The sequence below is a fragment of the Lycium ferocissimum genome, chromosome 5 (genome assembly GCF_029784015.1).
Source record: "Lycium ferocissimum isolate CSIRO_LF1 chromosome 5, AGI_CSIRO_Lferr_CH_V1, whole genome shotgun sequence".
In the NCBI taxonomy this organism is placed as follows: Eukaryota; Viridiplantae; Streptophyta; class Magnoliopsida; order Solanales; family Solanaceae; genus Lycium; species Lycium ferocissimum.
In genome coordinates this window covers 74,150,051-74,166,311 of record NC_081346.1, presented here as the reverse complement: position 1 = coordinate 74,166,311, position 16,261 = coordinate 74,150,051, and the positions used below count along the sequence as shown (strand labels likewise).

Here is a 16,261-nt window from a genome sequence, read left to right as displayed (position 1 = left end):
ATACTTTGTGGGTTTTAAAGAGTTCTATATTTATCTCTATTTAAAATAAGTAACTCCATTTATACTCATTTCCTTTTTATTTTACTCAAAAGGCTCAGATATGTTATCGAATTATTGAAAATGACTTATTTATTTCACTTATCAATGGTTTGGCTCGTTTATGTCATTGTCTGTTACTAAAATAATTCATTCATTCCATTTTCATTAACGCTGATTTTATAATATCAGATTTGACACGCGACCTCTAATTAGAGGTCTACGTCGTGTAATTAAATTAGTCCAATTTTAAATCTCAATATAATAAAAAAATCTGACTCATATACTCTACCCACCCACAATCATAATCTAGTTAGAGGTCACGTGTCATATTTGGTATTGCAAAATCGGCGTCAATGAAAAATGACATGGATGAGTCATTTTGGTAACGAGCGATGGCATAAATGAGCAAAACTATTGATGAGCGAAATAAATGAGTCATTTTCAATAGTTCGATGGCATAAATGGGCCAAACTATTGACGAGTGGAATAAATTAGCCATTTTCGATAGTTCGATGGCATATTTGAGCCTTTTCCGTTTATTTTATGTAGCATTTTTTTATATGCATGTTTAAGTTTTAAGAAAGAGTGATTCAGTTATAGGCATAACACATAAACAGGTCCTCCAACTTGGCTTAGCCGGCAAGTATGCCATCTAACTTTGGGTGTAGGCACCTCAACTTGTTTCCACTTTGTCGGTTGAACATTCCCAACATACAAAATGATCATCTATACACCTCCAATATTTATGTGTCAAGATAGTGTCAGGTCAGCATTTGTGTTTACATATTCAACTTTATACAAGTTGAGGTACCTACTTCTGCACACCTAACGTTGGAGGACATACTTGCCAACTCAGACCAAATTTGAGGACCTGTTTATGTATTATGCCTTCGTTTATATATTACATAACTTGCCTTTTTTTAAAAAAAAAAAACAAATCTTAATGACATACTCTATCTCAGACCCGACTACCCTCCCCGGACCCCACTGAGATTACACTGCGTATGTTATTGTTGTTGTCCTATTTAAGAAGACAAGTTTTAATTTTCTATAATTTCTTAATTCTTATATCCACTACGCCACGTAAATTAAATTTTCACACTCACACACGATACGTACACACAAGGCATACGCACAATAACACACTTCAGTCTTAAACAAATTGAGATCAAATTTATGAATCCTAATTGACGTAGAGATCGTGATACTATTTGTTCGAGTTTAAATATTATTATTATTTGAGTTACGACTTTTCGTCCACTATCATCGAAAGATTTGGTTATGCAATCCATTACAAATGTTATTTCAATTATATGATCATTTTCATAGAAGATCAGTAAAAGCTTTGTAAACAAAATAAATTTCAATATAATCATTTTCTTCTATTTAAATTGTAAGTAGACATAAGCAATGACGAAGTTACAGTCGAGGGGGTTCAACTTAATCCCTTAAACATAAGAGATTATTTTCTTTAGTTTCATCAAGGCTATGTAGTATATTAAAGCGATAGTATATACTTTCTTTGTTTTTTCCTTTTTTCTTTTTATAATTGTTGCGACCGGACCAGCTTACGCACTTCATGATACACAATTCATTTTTTTTACCATTAGACCACACATCTTTATTTTTCTTATTAGTATACTATTGACTTTGTACTCCACCCCGATTAATTAGGTTGGTGAAAACTGAAATGTAAAATTGGATATTTTTCTTATTGGAAAATGAGCTATAGAGACCTCATCTTGAGGAAAATACAAATACAAATTCACAAGTGTATGGAGATGGGTTGCATGGAGATTGGAGTGAAGGGTCCCACACAAAACTTTTTCTCCATCGTCAATTTGATATTTTTTCCAGAAAAGAAAAGAAGGTGCATACAGGTTGAGTCTCATATGGCAAAAGGGCCCACGTGCAGGCCCAAAAAAATATGAATCTTCTTTAAAAAGATGAGGAATGAAAGGCTACAAATGCTTATGTCCACGTGCAAGTGATCAGCTGTCTTTTTCATTCTTGGGGGGTTTAATACTGTGATCTTTTTTGTGCATCTCAGTGGCATTATTCCATGTCTTCTAAAAGTCTTTTTTTTTTTTTTCCTATTCGGTGTTCGATATCCGCATTATAGCATGATTATTTTGGATTCACGATGCGTAAGGCCCATTTGAGGGAAGCGCTCCTTAACAATTTTTTTTTCATATACGGGGCTTGAAATCGAGACCTTTGATTAAGGGAAAAGCTACCCATCCATTGCACCACATCCTTAGGTGGTGTCTTCTAAAAGTTTCAAGTGTGTTCTAGTTGAAGGGTGCTTTGATGGCATATTCTTTTGGTTATTTATATGCTTTACATATCATTTCATGATATACTAATTGGAAAAAAAACATTGACATTGTTTTAAGTGGCACTTGAATAAGTTGATGAGATAATTACATTGATTTGATTTCACATTTCCAATTATTTTAGCTGAAGAGTACATTGATGGATATTCTTTTGGTTTTCTATATGCTTTATCATCATAATAATATACTAGTTGAAAAAGAAACCACTGACATTGATTTAATTTAAGTGGCACTTAGAATGAGTTGATGAGATAATTACATTGGTTTGATTTCACATTTTTTGAGAATCAACTTAGTGAAGTTCCTTACGTCGTATATAAAAAAAAAAAAAATGATTCATTGTGTTACTATTGTTCTTTCATAATGAATCAAAGTATACCAATATCAACCCTTTTTCTTTTATTTATTCCTACCTCAAGGCAAAAAATCCAACAATCTCTGCCAAATGAACTGTGATAGGGATATTTTTAGAACAATGTCAATGATCATCACTATTTGGGATTAGGACATAGTTGTACAGTACTACATCTTAAGACCAAATAATTGGGTGAAAAGGAAGGACAGCTCTGCGTTTCTGGTTCTCGTGTAGTTGGATGAAGAAGAATACTTAGGACGAGATTCCAACTCAACACCTTTTGAGTGAGATTTTGAGAAAGAGTTGCTCTTTGATGAAGAGCACAGTACAATGAAAGTTTTAAGTTGTGTTCGGGAGAGTGGGGGAGTACTTATTGCCTATCACTGGCCTGTATGGTGGAATCAATAAGCAAACCCGATAGGTGGTGGTTTACCCTAGGCAAATGCCAGCTGTTCGAGTTTGCTTATTTCCGACTCGTAAGCTTTATGATAGTGACTCCAAAATCATTAGATCGATTGTAATGGCTCGTCCCTAGTGTTTCTGAATAAACTGAAAGGCTCTCTTCAACCGCATGTGAATTGTCAATCAACGCTTTTGACCTTGTTGTTGTTAGTGATCAATTGTTATTTAATCATTTTTACAAAATAAACGGCAATGATCATGTGTTAAAACACAAAAAATTATCCACACATCAAGTGAACCATAATAATTGATATAACTATGCTATTAGTTGAGGACTTTGAACCTATAAGTCCTTTGGTTTTTCTATTGGGTTAAATTTTTCACTAAGTAATTTGAAAACATTTTTTTGCGCGGATTGCCCTTCAAAGGCATTGGTCTTTAATTTTTGCTCATCAAATTGTTGGTCTTTAACTTTTGCCCTTTGCTTAAAAAGCTAGCCAAAAATATCTCGAGGTTCTGGGTTTGAACCCCCGCTCGCAAAAAAAAAAATCGCAAGGCAAGGCTTTGCAAAAAGTCTATCTTAAGGCATAACTAAAGTCTTCCTTATGCAGCAAACGTTGTCTTAAGGCATAAATAAAAGTCTGTCGCATAAGACAGACTTTTCCTTGGGGAATAACTAAACATGGAATAACTAATCCATGTATAACTTGTACATGGTTAAAGTAGCAAAAGGACAAAACTACCTTTATCTTTTTTCCTAGAAGCCAATGAAGGTCAAGGATCCACGGGTAAAATTGTAAATTCATTACTTTTAGTTTAATGAATAATCCAAGGAACCAAACACCCAACAAAAAATAATCCCTGTATTATTAATCCATATATAACTAATCCCTGCATTATAACCCCTGCATAACTATACATCATACCAAGCAACCCCTTAGTGTTTTACTTGATGAATACATGCAAATGTTCTTAGAATGACATTTTAAAATTTGCATACCAAACACAAAAAATGAGTAGGAAATCACTTATTTTTTGAAAAATATTTTCTGACCAAACACACCCTTAATTCTCTCTTTTTGTCGGATTTGTTAGGGTTTTCCCTGAATTTTATTAGATTTTATCATAATTGTCATTTACTTTGAAAAGATTTTCTCGATGGAAAGGGTTTTTGTGGTAGAAAAGATCTATTCCATAGCAACAAAAGCATCCAATGTAGTCATTAAAGAGTCTTGTTTAGGGAGAGATTTATAGGTTTAATACTTTTCTTTTATATTAGTTTTTGTTCCGAGCCAAAAAAAAAAAAGTTTTCTCACATGTAGGACAATTGACCAAATCATATTAAATTTATTATAAATTATAATATACGAGTGGGTAAATTTGATACGCCCAAATTACACCTTTAAAATAGGAGTAAGCGGTCGTTGTCAAATATAGAACCCAACAAGCTTGGGTCGAATCCCACAGAGAATACAATGAAGAAATAAACTCGTTAAGTGTAACGCTTGACTAATAGTCAATATTTCTAGGGACGGGAATGTACAAAGAGTTTGGTTTTAATATTTGTTATGATCATTGATAAGAGAATGCTTGGTGTTTAATTAACAATTACTAAAGGCACTAAGGTTGTGGGTCTAATGGAAAGTAATGCAACTGGGTATTAATCCAACTCCTTTATATATGTAGATGTAATTAAATATAGGATACAAAAGTTTATCAAAAGCTTCTCAACCAAATTGATAAAGGTCATTACTAAGCTTTCTCAAGCCTTAGAATGTGGAAAATATGAACACCCATTTTATCTCAAGTAACTCCCCTATCTCTAGCTCAAGTTATTAGATGAGGTTTATAAGCCTCAAATCCTTGCTATTTACTCTTTTCCTAACTTCCCCTTTCTTTCTCAAGCAAAGGAAAAGTGAGTAGGCACAAATAATGTTGTACACAATTAAATGACATTAAAGAATGAAGAGTAAATAGAAAAACATCATCACACATAAATGGAAGTTGAATGCAAAAACCCAATCACATAACTAACACATTTGGTCCCACAACCTTAGCTAAATGATTTAGCTACTCATACTCATTAAATAAAAATTAGTGGCAAAGAGAATATTCGTGGAGCTTACAATAATGTTAATGAAGAAGATGACAAAAAGATGGAGAATCTTCTTAAAAGCTTCCACAATAAATGATATTCAAAGCTTCCTCAATGCTAAAAGACAATGTGAAAAAGTGAAAAGTAGGGAATATTCAATAATGTGCACAGAGCACTAGGTACAAGTATTTATAGAGGAAGGACAAAAAGTCAAATTTCGGATAAATATAGCATATGCGATCCAAGTTTGCGGTCGCAACTGGAGTTTGCGATCGCAGAATGCTCAGCAAGTCTTCATAGCTCGTCTGAAGATGCGGCCGCAACTTGAGTTTGCGGTGCCGCATCTGCTTCGCAACTTCAGGCATGTAGCTTGGCTCACTGGGTGTTCGAGCTTCCAACATGCGACCGCAACTCCGAAGTTGCGGTGCCGCATATTCGCCAGTTGATGATCTTTTCTCGGCTGCTCATTTTTAGCTCTTTTTATGTTCCATTTTGTCCCTTTTTGTCTCTCATTTGTCCTCGACTCACAAAACCTAAAAACTCATGAAAACACACGAAAACACGAACAAACACTTGAAAAGACTACTCAAAAAGTATAAGTAGTGGATGTAAAAAGCCCTAAAATCCACGACTCATCAACACCCCCAACTTAACCTTTTGCTTGTCCTCAAGCAAACAACTCGATACTCACGACTCACAACTTGCCAACTGGCCTACATGGGCTGCACATGACTATCGGTTGGTATCAATAATTAGAAAACACACATAATCCTTCTACTATATCCGCCCCTTCCTGTTATTTCAAAAATGCACTAACAATGACCTTATGACACTCTAAAGCTTCACATGGTTTCTCGAGATTACTCAATTCGCATTCACATTATATTGACTTGCTTGCATGGTCTCATTGCTCATCTATTATTACAATACATGCGCCCTCACAAGAAAGAAAGTCCCTTTCACACAAATATCAATCAATATAGAGGGACAAAAGGAGAACACTCGCACTAAAAAAGAATCTCACGTGTCACAAGTATCAAACCATATGCTTGCCCTTACTTTCTTTCCATACTAATTCCAAAAACAATCGATTGTAGATCACAAAGGTCTTTTCGGGTTGTAATGATGGCTTTGGGTTTGGTAGGATACAAATTTGGGTACAAAAGTGACTATCCCTTCCTTGAGCACTACATTTGACTTGGTTGAGGCCTTTTCTTTGATTCACCATGATTTCATTTTCTTTCCACCTTTTCTCTCCTTAGTCACATCTTTCTATTGCCTTCTTATTAACCGCCCCTTTTGCACTTATTAGAGAATCCTTTCTAGCAAATACAACAATAAACAAAACTTCTTTCTTTTTCTTTTATTTTCTTTCGTGCAAGGGCAACCTTTTCATTTCTAACTACCGCCATTCCACTTTCTATTTTCGTCGACCTTTCTCACATGGCCTCTCACCCCCAACTTAGGCTAAAAGCCTATGTTGAGATTTTAAAGTTCAAGGAAGGATGAGTTCAAAAGAGATACATGAATTGGTACGGCTTGTACTGTGGCAATCAAGAAAAAGGCTAAAGGCTCAAAAGGTTGACTAGTGATACATATATGAACAAGGTGTTTCACACGGAAATTCAAAGATTGCCTAAGATCCTTTCTTCAACCGATTATTTAAGTTTCGCTTAGAAAGACAAACCGGGCAAGTTCTAGTTGACACAAGGAATCATACAAGTCAGTACGAAACGTCAAACGTCACTACTCCTGCCATATGCATTGTTCAGAATGAGTCAATATCTATCAAAATAAGATCAATTAATGGTTTACCCAATTGAATAGTCAAGAGTAATAAAGTGAAGCCTAAGTTGTCATGGTCATCATTTCTCAAAAAGCTTTAAAAAATTTGGAAGGGGGGGGGGGGGGGTACGCCTTATTATGTAACCTTCTAACTGTATTGATACCAAATAAGTCATGCTCACGTCCCAACCCTACAAGGCTTAGTTCCCTTAAGAAAGCGCCCAAATATCTATCATTGGGACCAGCCGACTCAAAACTTTCTACAAATACCGGGTTCAAAAGACCATTAGCATCCTTAGAAAAAGAACCACGGCTAAGAAAAGCCAAGGATATAGCTAATACCACAAAATGACACAAACAACATCCGGGCAACAATACAACAATAACTATGCAATAATGAAAATACTACAATGTTTAAAACAACAATCAAAAGTACTATCCGTCAAAAGTACATCATATCAAAAAGACTCAAAAATCCATCAAATGACATTAGGAGTACTACCCCCACTAAAAACATTACATTGTCCCTAATGCAATAAACAAGTAGCACTCTCGAGCACTGTGCTCGGTGGTGGGCACAATAGCTCTCGGATGGCGCTAAATCTTGAGCAGGCTCGTGATGGCACTGTACTCTTCCGCCGTCACTATAAGAGAGTGCTCGCGTGCTATTTACATGTCGGGCAAAGCTTGCATCCGTACGAGCAACACGGTGGCCATCGGGCCCGTGCAGCTGCTAACATCCGCCCGTAGCTGTTCCTCCGAGGCATCCGAAGTGTCTCAATATCATCCAGGCTCCTCGTACTCATCATCACCCGCATCTAATGGATCATCTCTCGGCGGGAGTGTGATGCGAAGAACTCTCGACAACCTCTCGACTCATGCTAGGCCCCGGGACCCCTCGCATCCATACCAACCCCTGTACCTATGGCCTCAAATAGTGGGGTCCGGGAAGCTGTGAAATCGGCACGCAACTGAGCAAGGTCGGTCGTCACCGCCTTCACACTCTCTATCTCACCAGCCTCTATCTTTTCTACCCTCTTCTCCAGATTAACCACACGCTCTTTCCACTGGCTGTTGGACTCTTTCATCGCCTTTTTAATAATGTCAGAAAGAGTGCGGATGAAGAAGTCACTTTGGAGTCCACAACCCCTCGCGTCCGAGGCCATGTTCCAAAATCATCAACGAGAGGGGCGCGTGCTCCGAGGTAGGCCGCTCGTAGTAGGTGGGGGTGTCACTAGTGGTGGGACCCCTGCACCGTGCTAGTGGAGGCACCCGGCCGCCGACCCGAGGTGTCGGAATGGCTGAAATGGCAGGCTTAGCAAGGTCCTCTAATCCGGCAGTGAGGTCAATGGTCTGAGCTTGGGATTTCTTTATCTTCCTCTCGGGCTTATCATCATCTTCTGTCCGGAGAATATCTACGACTTCAACTGCTGCACATTCTTGGTCCACCCTTTTAAACACAGACACCTTGTGCCTCCTGCATAAAGCAGTGATCAAGCACGGGAAAGGGATGGACCGAGATGTCTGCCAAGCTCTATCGATAATGTGGGGGTACATAATGCATCCCACATTAATGTGTACCCCAGTCATGATACAGACGATGAGAATGGCCTTGCGAATCTCCACTAGGGTCTCATTATGGGACGGCCAGAACCAGGAGCTAATGAAGGATAACCAAAATTTTGCTTCAATATTTAGGGTCACCTTTTCAATACCCGTCCTAGGCTTTATCCACGGAGGAGTAGTGCTCGGAGCCGCTATGATTTCTGCCAACTAGCCTCGTTTGGTTTCAGCCACATCTGATTGAATTATTTCTTCATATTCACTGTGAGGGGTGCCCTTGTTGTCAAAGTATTCTAGTTGACCCCCTCATGAAAAAAGGGCACCGCCTCTCCTCTCACAAAGGTAGCCCACCACTGCTTTCTTTTTCTTGCTCATGTTCACACCTAAGCTGGAGTACAATTCCTTGACAATTTGGGGGACAAACTTCCCGGGCTCTTCGGTGAACACTATCTAGTTTCTCTGGTGCAGTTGCTCCATGATCCTGGGAAATGACTCTCTTAACCCCGAAAGAACATCGATGCGTTTCTCAATGTTGAAGGAGCGTTATGTCATAACGCTCCTTCACCCTTCAATAGCCCATCAGAGACCTTCTTCCCTTTTTATCTGGGCCTCGAGCCTCTGTCGGATCACATCATCGGTTGTGGCCGGTGCCCCACGGGGCGTAGGAGTTGGGCCGAGGTGTGAGGGTGTGGTAGATGGCCCCGCACCCGGGCAGCCGCTTTTTTCTTCCCGGTCGAGTTCGGGTTTTTTTTTTTTGTGCCAAATTCTTGCGACTAGTCACCCTGTACAGTCAACAAATATTAGGTCCTAAGAAAAACAAAAGGGAAATCTTTTTGATGTTTTTATGGTTTTAAGAAAGCAGTAAACTAGCAACGATGCATAAGAAACAGAAGAAAATCAAGGGAAGAAGAGACAAGATGCGACCACATAGTTGAGTTTGCAAGGCCGCAACTACAAAGTTGCGGTTGCAAACTCAAGATGCGGAGCCGCATCTTGCTCGCAAACTCATGGATTTTGGCAAGGTCACTGTCAAGTTAACATAGGATGCGATGGAGATGCGGCACCACAAACTACGTTTGTGACTGCAAACTCAGTTCGAGGTCGCAAATCCATCATCGTCCCCAAAATTCAGGCCCAAGCCATTTTTTACAACCATTTTAAGCATTTTTGGCACATTATCCCCCATCCCCCAATCACAACAAGCATTATTAACACGTTTAATCTACCAACAAGCAATCCCTACCCCTAATCGAACAATTTCCACACATAAACATTAACATCCCACATAAACCATCGTAAATCACATTGAACAAAGGGGATAATGGGTCACACCTCACACTAATGCTACAAGGCAATGTCATCGGCTACTACCATAATTAGATTGCAAGATTTTAAAAAAAGTTAAAGTCAATAGCCAAGTAACATACCTTATAGATCAAAAGTAGAGATGGGATAGTGGGAAATTGTTGATTACAATCCAATAGATGCACCACTACACACAAGAGGGGAAGGGATTGGGTTGGATTTGAGGGGTGTATGCTTGCAATTGAGATTAGGGGTAACAATAGGGCAAAGGAGTCACGTTGGAGAAGAATGAAAAAGAAAAACATTTCAAACGAAAAACATTTCAAACGACTTTTTATACTTTTGGAGTTTGCAGGGAGAATGTGGTCGCATATCAAGTTTGCGACCTCGCATTCCCACCGCAAACTCCACTTACCTGGCGTGGCACTGGCTGATTGGGTTGAGCAAAGTTGCCGCAAATGGCTCTTAAACTTCCCTTTTTTTTCCATTGGTCATTGCCATTTTGTGGGGTGAAGTTTGCGCCGCAAACTTTCACCGCATCACGAGTTGCGGTACCGCATCAAGGCCATAAATTCACCCTTGCCTTTAATTTTCTCATGTTCTCTTCCAATTCTCCCCACGAGTTCACCTTGCATTTATTTTCCCTGCATCCTTGCATCCTACACACTTAAGCAAACATTAAACAAAAGACTTGGGTTGCCTCCCAAAAAGCGCTTGAGTTAACGTTGCGGCACGACGGTTTTACCCTTTTTTTCTTTATGGTTCATTGAGGTAGGTGACCTTCATTGTCTTTGCTTCATTAGGTAAGCCAAATTAATGCTTAACCATTTGCCCATTCACCTTGAAATGCTCTCCATCCGGACCAATAAGTTCAATTGCTCCATGTGGGAACACTTGTGTCACTTCAAAGGGCCCGGACCACTTGGACTTCAATTTACCCGAAAACAACCGGAGCCTTGAATTGAACAACAAAACCCGATCTCCGGGGCTAAACTCTCTTTGCAAGATCTTTTTGTCGTGGAAGTGCTTCATGCGGGCCTTATAGATGGAGGAGCTCACATAGGCTCGAAATCGGAATTCATCCAGCTCATTTATTTGATCCATCCTTAGTTGCGAAGCTTCGCCCCATTCAAGGTTCAACTTTTTCAAAGCCCACAACACTTTATGTTCAAGTTCCACCGGAAGGTGACAAGCTTTACCAAACACCAATTGATAAGGAGACATGCCAATTGGTGTCTTGTATGCCATCCGGTAAGCCCATAGAGCATCATCCAACTTCCTTGACCAATCGGTCCTATTGGCATTGACAGTTTTGGAAAGGATGCTCTTAATCTCCCGATTTGACACTTCCACTTGACCACTCATTTGGGGATGATAAGGGGTGGCAACTCTATGCTTGACTCCATACTTCTCAAGAAGTGCCTTGAATAATCGGTTGCAAAAATGACTACCCCATCACTAATGATAGCCCTTGGAGTCCCAAACCTTGTGAAAATGTGTTTCTTCAAGAACGCGGTGACACTCTTTCCTTCATTGTTAGGAAGCGCGACGGCCTCCACCCATTTAGACACATAGTCCACCGCCACAAGGATATACTTGTTATTATAGGAACTCACAAAAGGACCCATGAAATCGATCCCCCAAACATCAAACAACTCCACTTCAAGAATCGGCGTCATTGGGAGTTCATGTCTTCTTGAGATGCTACCATGGCGTTGACATTGGTCACAAGCTATTACAAAGTCATGGGCATCTTGGTGGATGGTGGGCTAATAAAAACCACTTTGAAGAACCTTGGTTGTCGTTCTTGAACTACTATGGTGTCCACCAACCGGAGATGAGTGACACGCTTCAATGATGGGCATCATTTCTACTTCGGGTATGCACCTCCTTATGATGTTGTCGGCATAAACCCGAAATAGATATGGCTCATCCCAATAGAATTTTTGGACGTCACTCAAGAACTTTTTCTTTTGGTGGAAGTTCAAATCCTCCGGCATGATGTCACTAGCATGATAATTTGCAAAGTCGGCATACCATGGAATCATATCATATGACCCCGCCATCACTTGCTCATCCGGGAATGACTCATTTATTTCAAGACCATCCAATGGACGCCCACCCTCTTCAAGGTGAGATAAATGGTCCGCCACTTGATTTTCACAACCCTTTCTATCTTTGACTTCAAAGTCAAATTCTTGCAAGAGAAGGACCCAATATATCAACCTCGATTTAGCACCTTTCTTTGTCATGAGGTAACGTAGAGCTACATAGTCAGTGTGAACAATCACATAGGTTCCCAACAAGTAAGCCCGGAACTTCTCAAAAGCAAACACAATGTTTCTTTGCTCGGTGACGTGTAATTCATTTGGGCACCATTTAGAGTCTTGCTTGCATAGTAAATCGGTGGAAGATTTTATCACATTTTGACCAAGAATAACCCCCATGGAAATCCGGCATCACACATCAACTCAAAGGGTTGAGACCAATCCGACAATGATGATAGGAGCAACTGAGTCTTTCTTTCAAGCCCTCAAATGTCTTCAAGCAAGCATCATCAAATGCAAACTTTGACCCCTTCTCCAATAACTTGCATAGAGGGTTGGCTATTTTTGAGAAGTCCTTGATGAATCTTCTATAAAAACAGGCATGCCCAAGGAAGCTACGAACACCTTTTACTGAGATTGGGGGAGGAAGCTTGACAATAACCTCAATTTTAGCTTGATCAACCTCAAGCCCTTTTCGTAAATCTTGTGCCCCAAGACAATCCCTTCTCTCACCATGAAGTGACACTTCTCCCAATTTAGAACCCAGTTTGTCTCTTCACTTCTTTTCAATACTTGGGCAAGATTCTCCAAGCATTCATCAAAGGAGTCCCCCACCACTGAAAAGTCATCCATGAAGATTTCAATGGATTTCTCAACCATATTGGAGAAGATAGACATCATGCAACGTTGAAAGGTTGCGGGTGCATTACATAGCCCAAAGGGCATCCTTTTAAAAGCAAAGGTCCCATAAGGACAAGTGAAAGTGGTTTTCTCTTGATCCTCGGGGGCAATGGTGATTTGGTTGTACCCGGAATAGCCATCAAGAAAGCAATAATAATCCCTTCCCGCAAGCCTATCAAGCATTTGATCCATGAATGGCATTGGGAAGTGGTCCTTTTTTGTCCACTTGTTCAACTTCCGATAATCCATGCAAACCCGCCATCCGATGACCATGCGAGTGGGAATCAATTCATTTTTAGCATTTGCAACCACGGTGATTCCACCCTTTTTGGGCACGCATTGAACCGGACTAACCCAAGAGCTATCCGATATAGGGTACACAACACCGGCATCTAACCACTTGATGATTTCGATCTTCACAACCTCTTGCATAGGAGGATTCAACCTCCTTTGATGTTCAACACTTAGCTCACATTCTTCATCAAGTTGAATTTTATGAGTACAAATACCGAGCGAAATCCCTTGGATATCCGCAATACACCAACCAATAGCTTTTTTGTATCTTCTCAAGATTACTAACAACCTTTCTCGTTGTTCATCCGTCAACCGGGCGGAAATAATCACGGGCAATGTGTTGTTAGGACCAAGGAATTCATACCTCAAGTGTGAAGGAAGAGGTTTGAGTTCCAAAGTAGGAGGCTCAATAATAGAAGGCTTTGCGGGAGGAGTTGCTCAGTTTTCTAAATCAAGATCAAGCTTCTTTGGATTGTAATGGTATGACCCCAACCCAATCAATGCATTAACCGTCTCCTCGAACTCTTCTTTATCTTCCCCCTCATAGTTCATTATCACCGCCGCCAACATATCACCCACATGCTCATGCTCAACGGTTGTATCCATGGCTTCATCAATTGTATCAATAACCGACACAACACTCATATCCGTCGGTTGTTTCATTGACTTGCAAATATGGAAAGTGACTTCTTCATCATTCATTCTAAATTTTAGGTCACCCCTCTCCACATCTACAAGAGCATGCCCCGTGGACAAGAAAGGTCTCCCCAAGATTATGGGCACCTTGAAATCAACTTCACAATCCAAGATCACAAAATCGGCCGGAAAAATGAATCGATCAACTCTCACAAGCACATCATAGAGGATACCAACCGGTCTCTTCACGGTTCTATCCGCCATTAGTAATCTCATTGTTGTGGGTCGGGGAGTGCCCAAACCCAACTTGTTAAAAATAGCAAGCGGGGTCAAGTTAATGCTTGCTCCAAGATCACATAGTGCTTTGCCAAATTTATACATGCCAATTGTGCAAGGGATGGTGAAAGCTCCCGGATCTTCTTTCTTTTGAACCAAGGCCTTTGTCACAATAGAGCTACAATGATGTGTAACTCCCATCGTTTCAAAACTAGCATGCCTCCTCTTGGTTACAAGATCTTTCATGAATTTGGCATAATCGGGCATTTGTTCAAGTGCTTCCACCAAGGGAATGTTAATTGAAAGCCCTTTCAATCTCTCTATAAACTTGAGAAATTTTTCATCATCCGCTTTTTTTGCCAATCGTTGAGGAAATGGAGGAGGAGGCTTTGGAACGGGCGGTGAAGCCCTTGGCACCTCCTCTACCGCTTCCTTGCCTTTTGAAGCTTTTTCAATTTCCGGACCGTCTTCCACAATAATGGGCTTTTCAATACTATCCCGCTTCTTCTTTGGAGTCACTTCTTCCTCAACAACGATGGGTTCTTCAACTATTTTTCTCATCATCAACCACCACATCATCTTTCACCAATGCCTCTTCCCCAATTGTTTTGCCACTCCTAGTAGTGATTGCATTGCATTTATGATCACCATCATTCCTTGGATTTGCAACCGTATCACTAGGGAGTGTGCCTTTTTGCCTTTGGTTGAGGATAGCCGAGATTTGGCCAAGTTGAGACTCTAATTTTTTAATGGAGGTAGAGTGCAAACTTACAACTTGCCCCATTGATTTCACTTCATCTCTTGTCTCCTTGCAAAAGGTATCGGTGGATTCCACTTTCTTCAACACTCTTGACAACATATCTTCGATTTTTGAACTAGCGGGGTCGCTAGTAGGCGGTTGACTAGAGTTTTGTTGATTCCCCTTTGGAGGGACATACGGATTTGAACTCCGATGATTGTTGTAGTTGTTGTTGTAACCCCCTTGATTGTTGTCGCGATTATCTCTCCAACTCGAGTTACCTTGATCCTTGTTCCAACCTTGATTCCCTTGACCTTGCCGCCAAGATCCTTGATTAAGACCTTGGTAGTTTGGCCGGGAGCCCTCCCTTTGATTGTTGATATAACTTGCCTCCTCATCATACATTTGGAAACATTGCTCATCCACAGAACCCCCTTCACAAGATCCTACCGCATTCACCATTTTGCTTCCACCACCCATGACATGTTTTGTAAGAAGGTCCATTTGGGTGACAAGTTTTGCCATGGATTCATCTCTCTCTTCCTCTTTCTTAATCATCTCACAAGTGAGCACATTTTTGGAGGAACTTCCTCCACCTACTTCCAACTCCCTAGTATGCCATGCTTCATTAGTCTCGGTCAATTTATCCAACAATTCACAAACTGTGGCATAAGAATTATCCATAATAGATCCTTCCGCAATGTTGTTAGCCACAGATTTGTTGACCGAGTCCAAAGAACTGTAAAATGTTTGTAGAAGCACACTATCGGGCAACCCATGCTTGGGACAGCTTTTGACTTTCTTTTTAAAACAAATCCAAGTTTCATAGAGAGCCTCATTAAGAAGTTAACGAAAGTTGTTGATTTCATCACGGAGTTGCAACATCCGAGATGGAGGGAAGAACTTCTTGAGGAATACTTCGGTCAATTCCTCCCATGTAATGATGGACCCGAACGGGAGATCATCTAACCAAGCCGTGGCTTCCCCGTTAGAGAGAGATACGGGAAGAGCCTCAGCTTCAACCATCTTCAATTGAGACATTTGGATGCACATTGGTAAAGCACACCCCAAGAAAGTTCTTAAGGTGCCTATTCGGGTCATCTTTGGTAGACCGGCCAAATAGCCCTTAGTGTTGAGCAGGTGCAGCATGGTGTTGGTCACGTGGAAACTCCCGAAGTTTCCAATTAGAGGCGGGGGGGCCGAATTGCGGGCTGCATAGCGGCCCCATCCTTCGACGGTTCCACAATCATTTTGAATTCATTACCATCATCATCCATATTGCACCGCACAACACACAACAACAAACAAAATAAGAAGAGAAATAAAGACTAAAAGTAAAGTTTTACACTAATTAGTAAATTTCTAGACCGTATTTCCCGGCAACGGTGCCAAAATTTGATACGCCCAAATTACACCTTTAAAATAGGAGTAAGCGGTCGTTGTCAAATATAGAACCCAACAAGGTTGGGGTCGAATCCCACAGAGAAT

At 40.3% G+C, this 16,261-nt stretch overlaps 1 protein-coding gene across 1 annotated transcript; it reads right to left on the bottom strand.

Annotated features, from left to right (window-relative positions):
• Positions 1-12,916: 12,916 nt before the first annotated feature.
• On the bottom strand, positions 12,917-15,393 carry LOC132058557 (uncharacterized). The gene has a single exon (XM_059451021.1). It carries the CDS (start codon positions 14,611-14,613, stop codon positions 13,561-13,563), a length of 1,053 nt encoding a protein of 350 aa, XP_059307004.1. The 5' UTR covers positions 14,614-15,393; the 3' UTR covers positions 12,917-13,560.
• Positions 15,394-16,261: the final 868 nt, after the last annotated feature.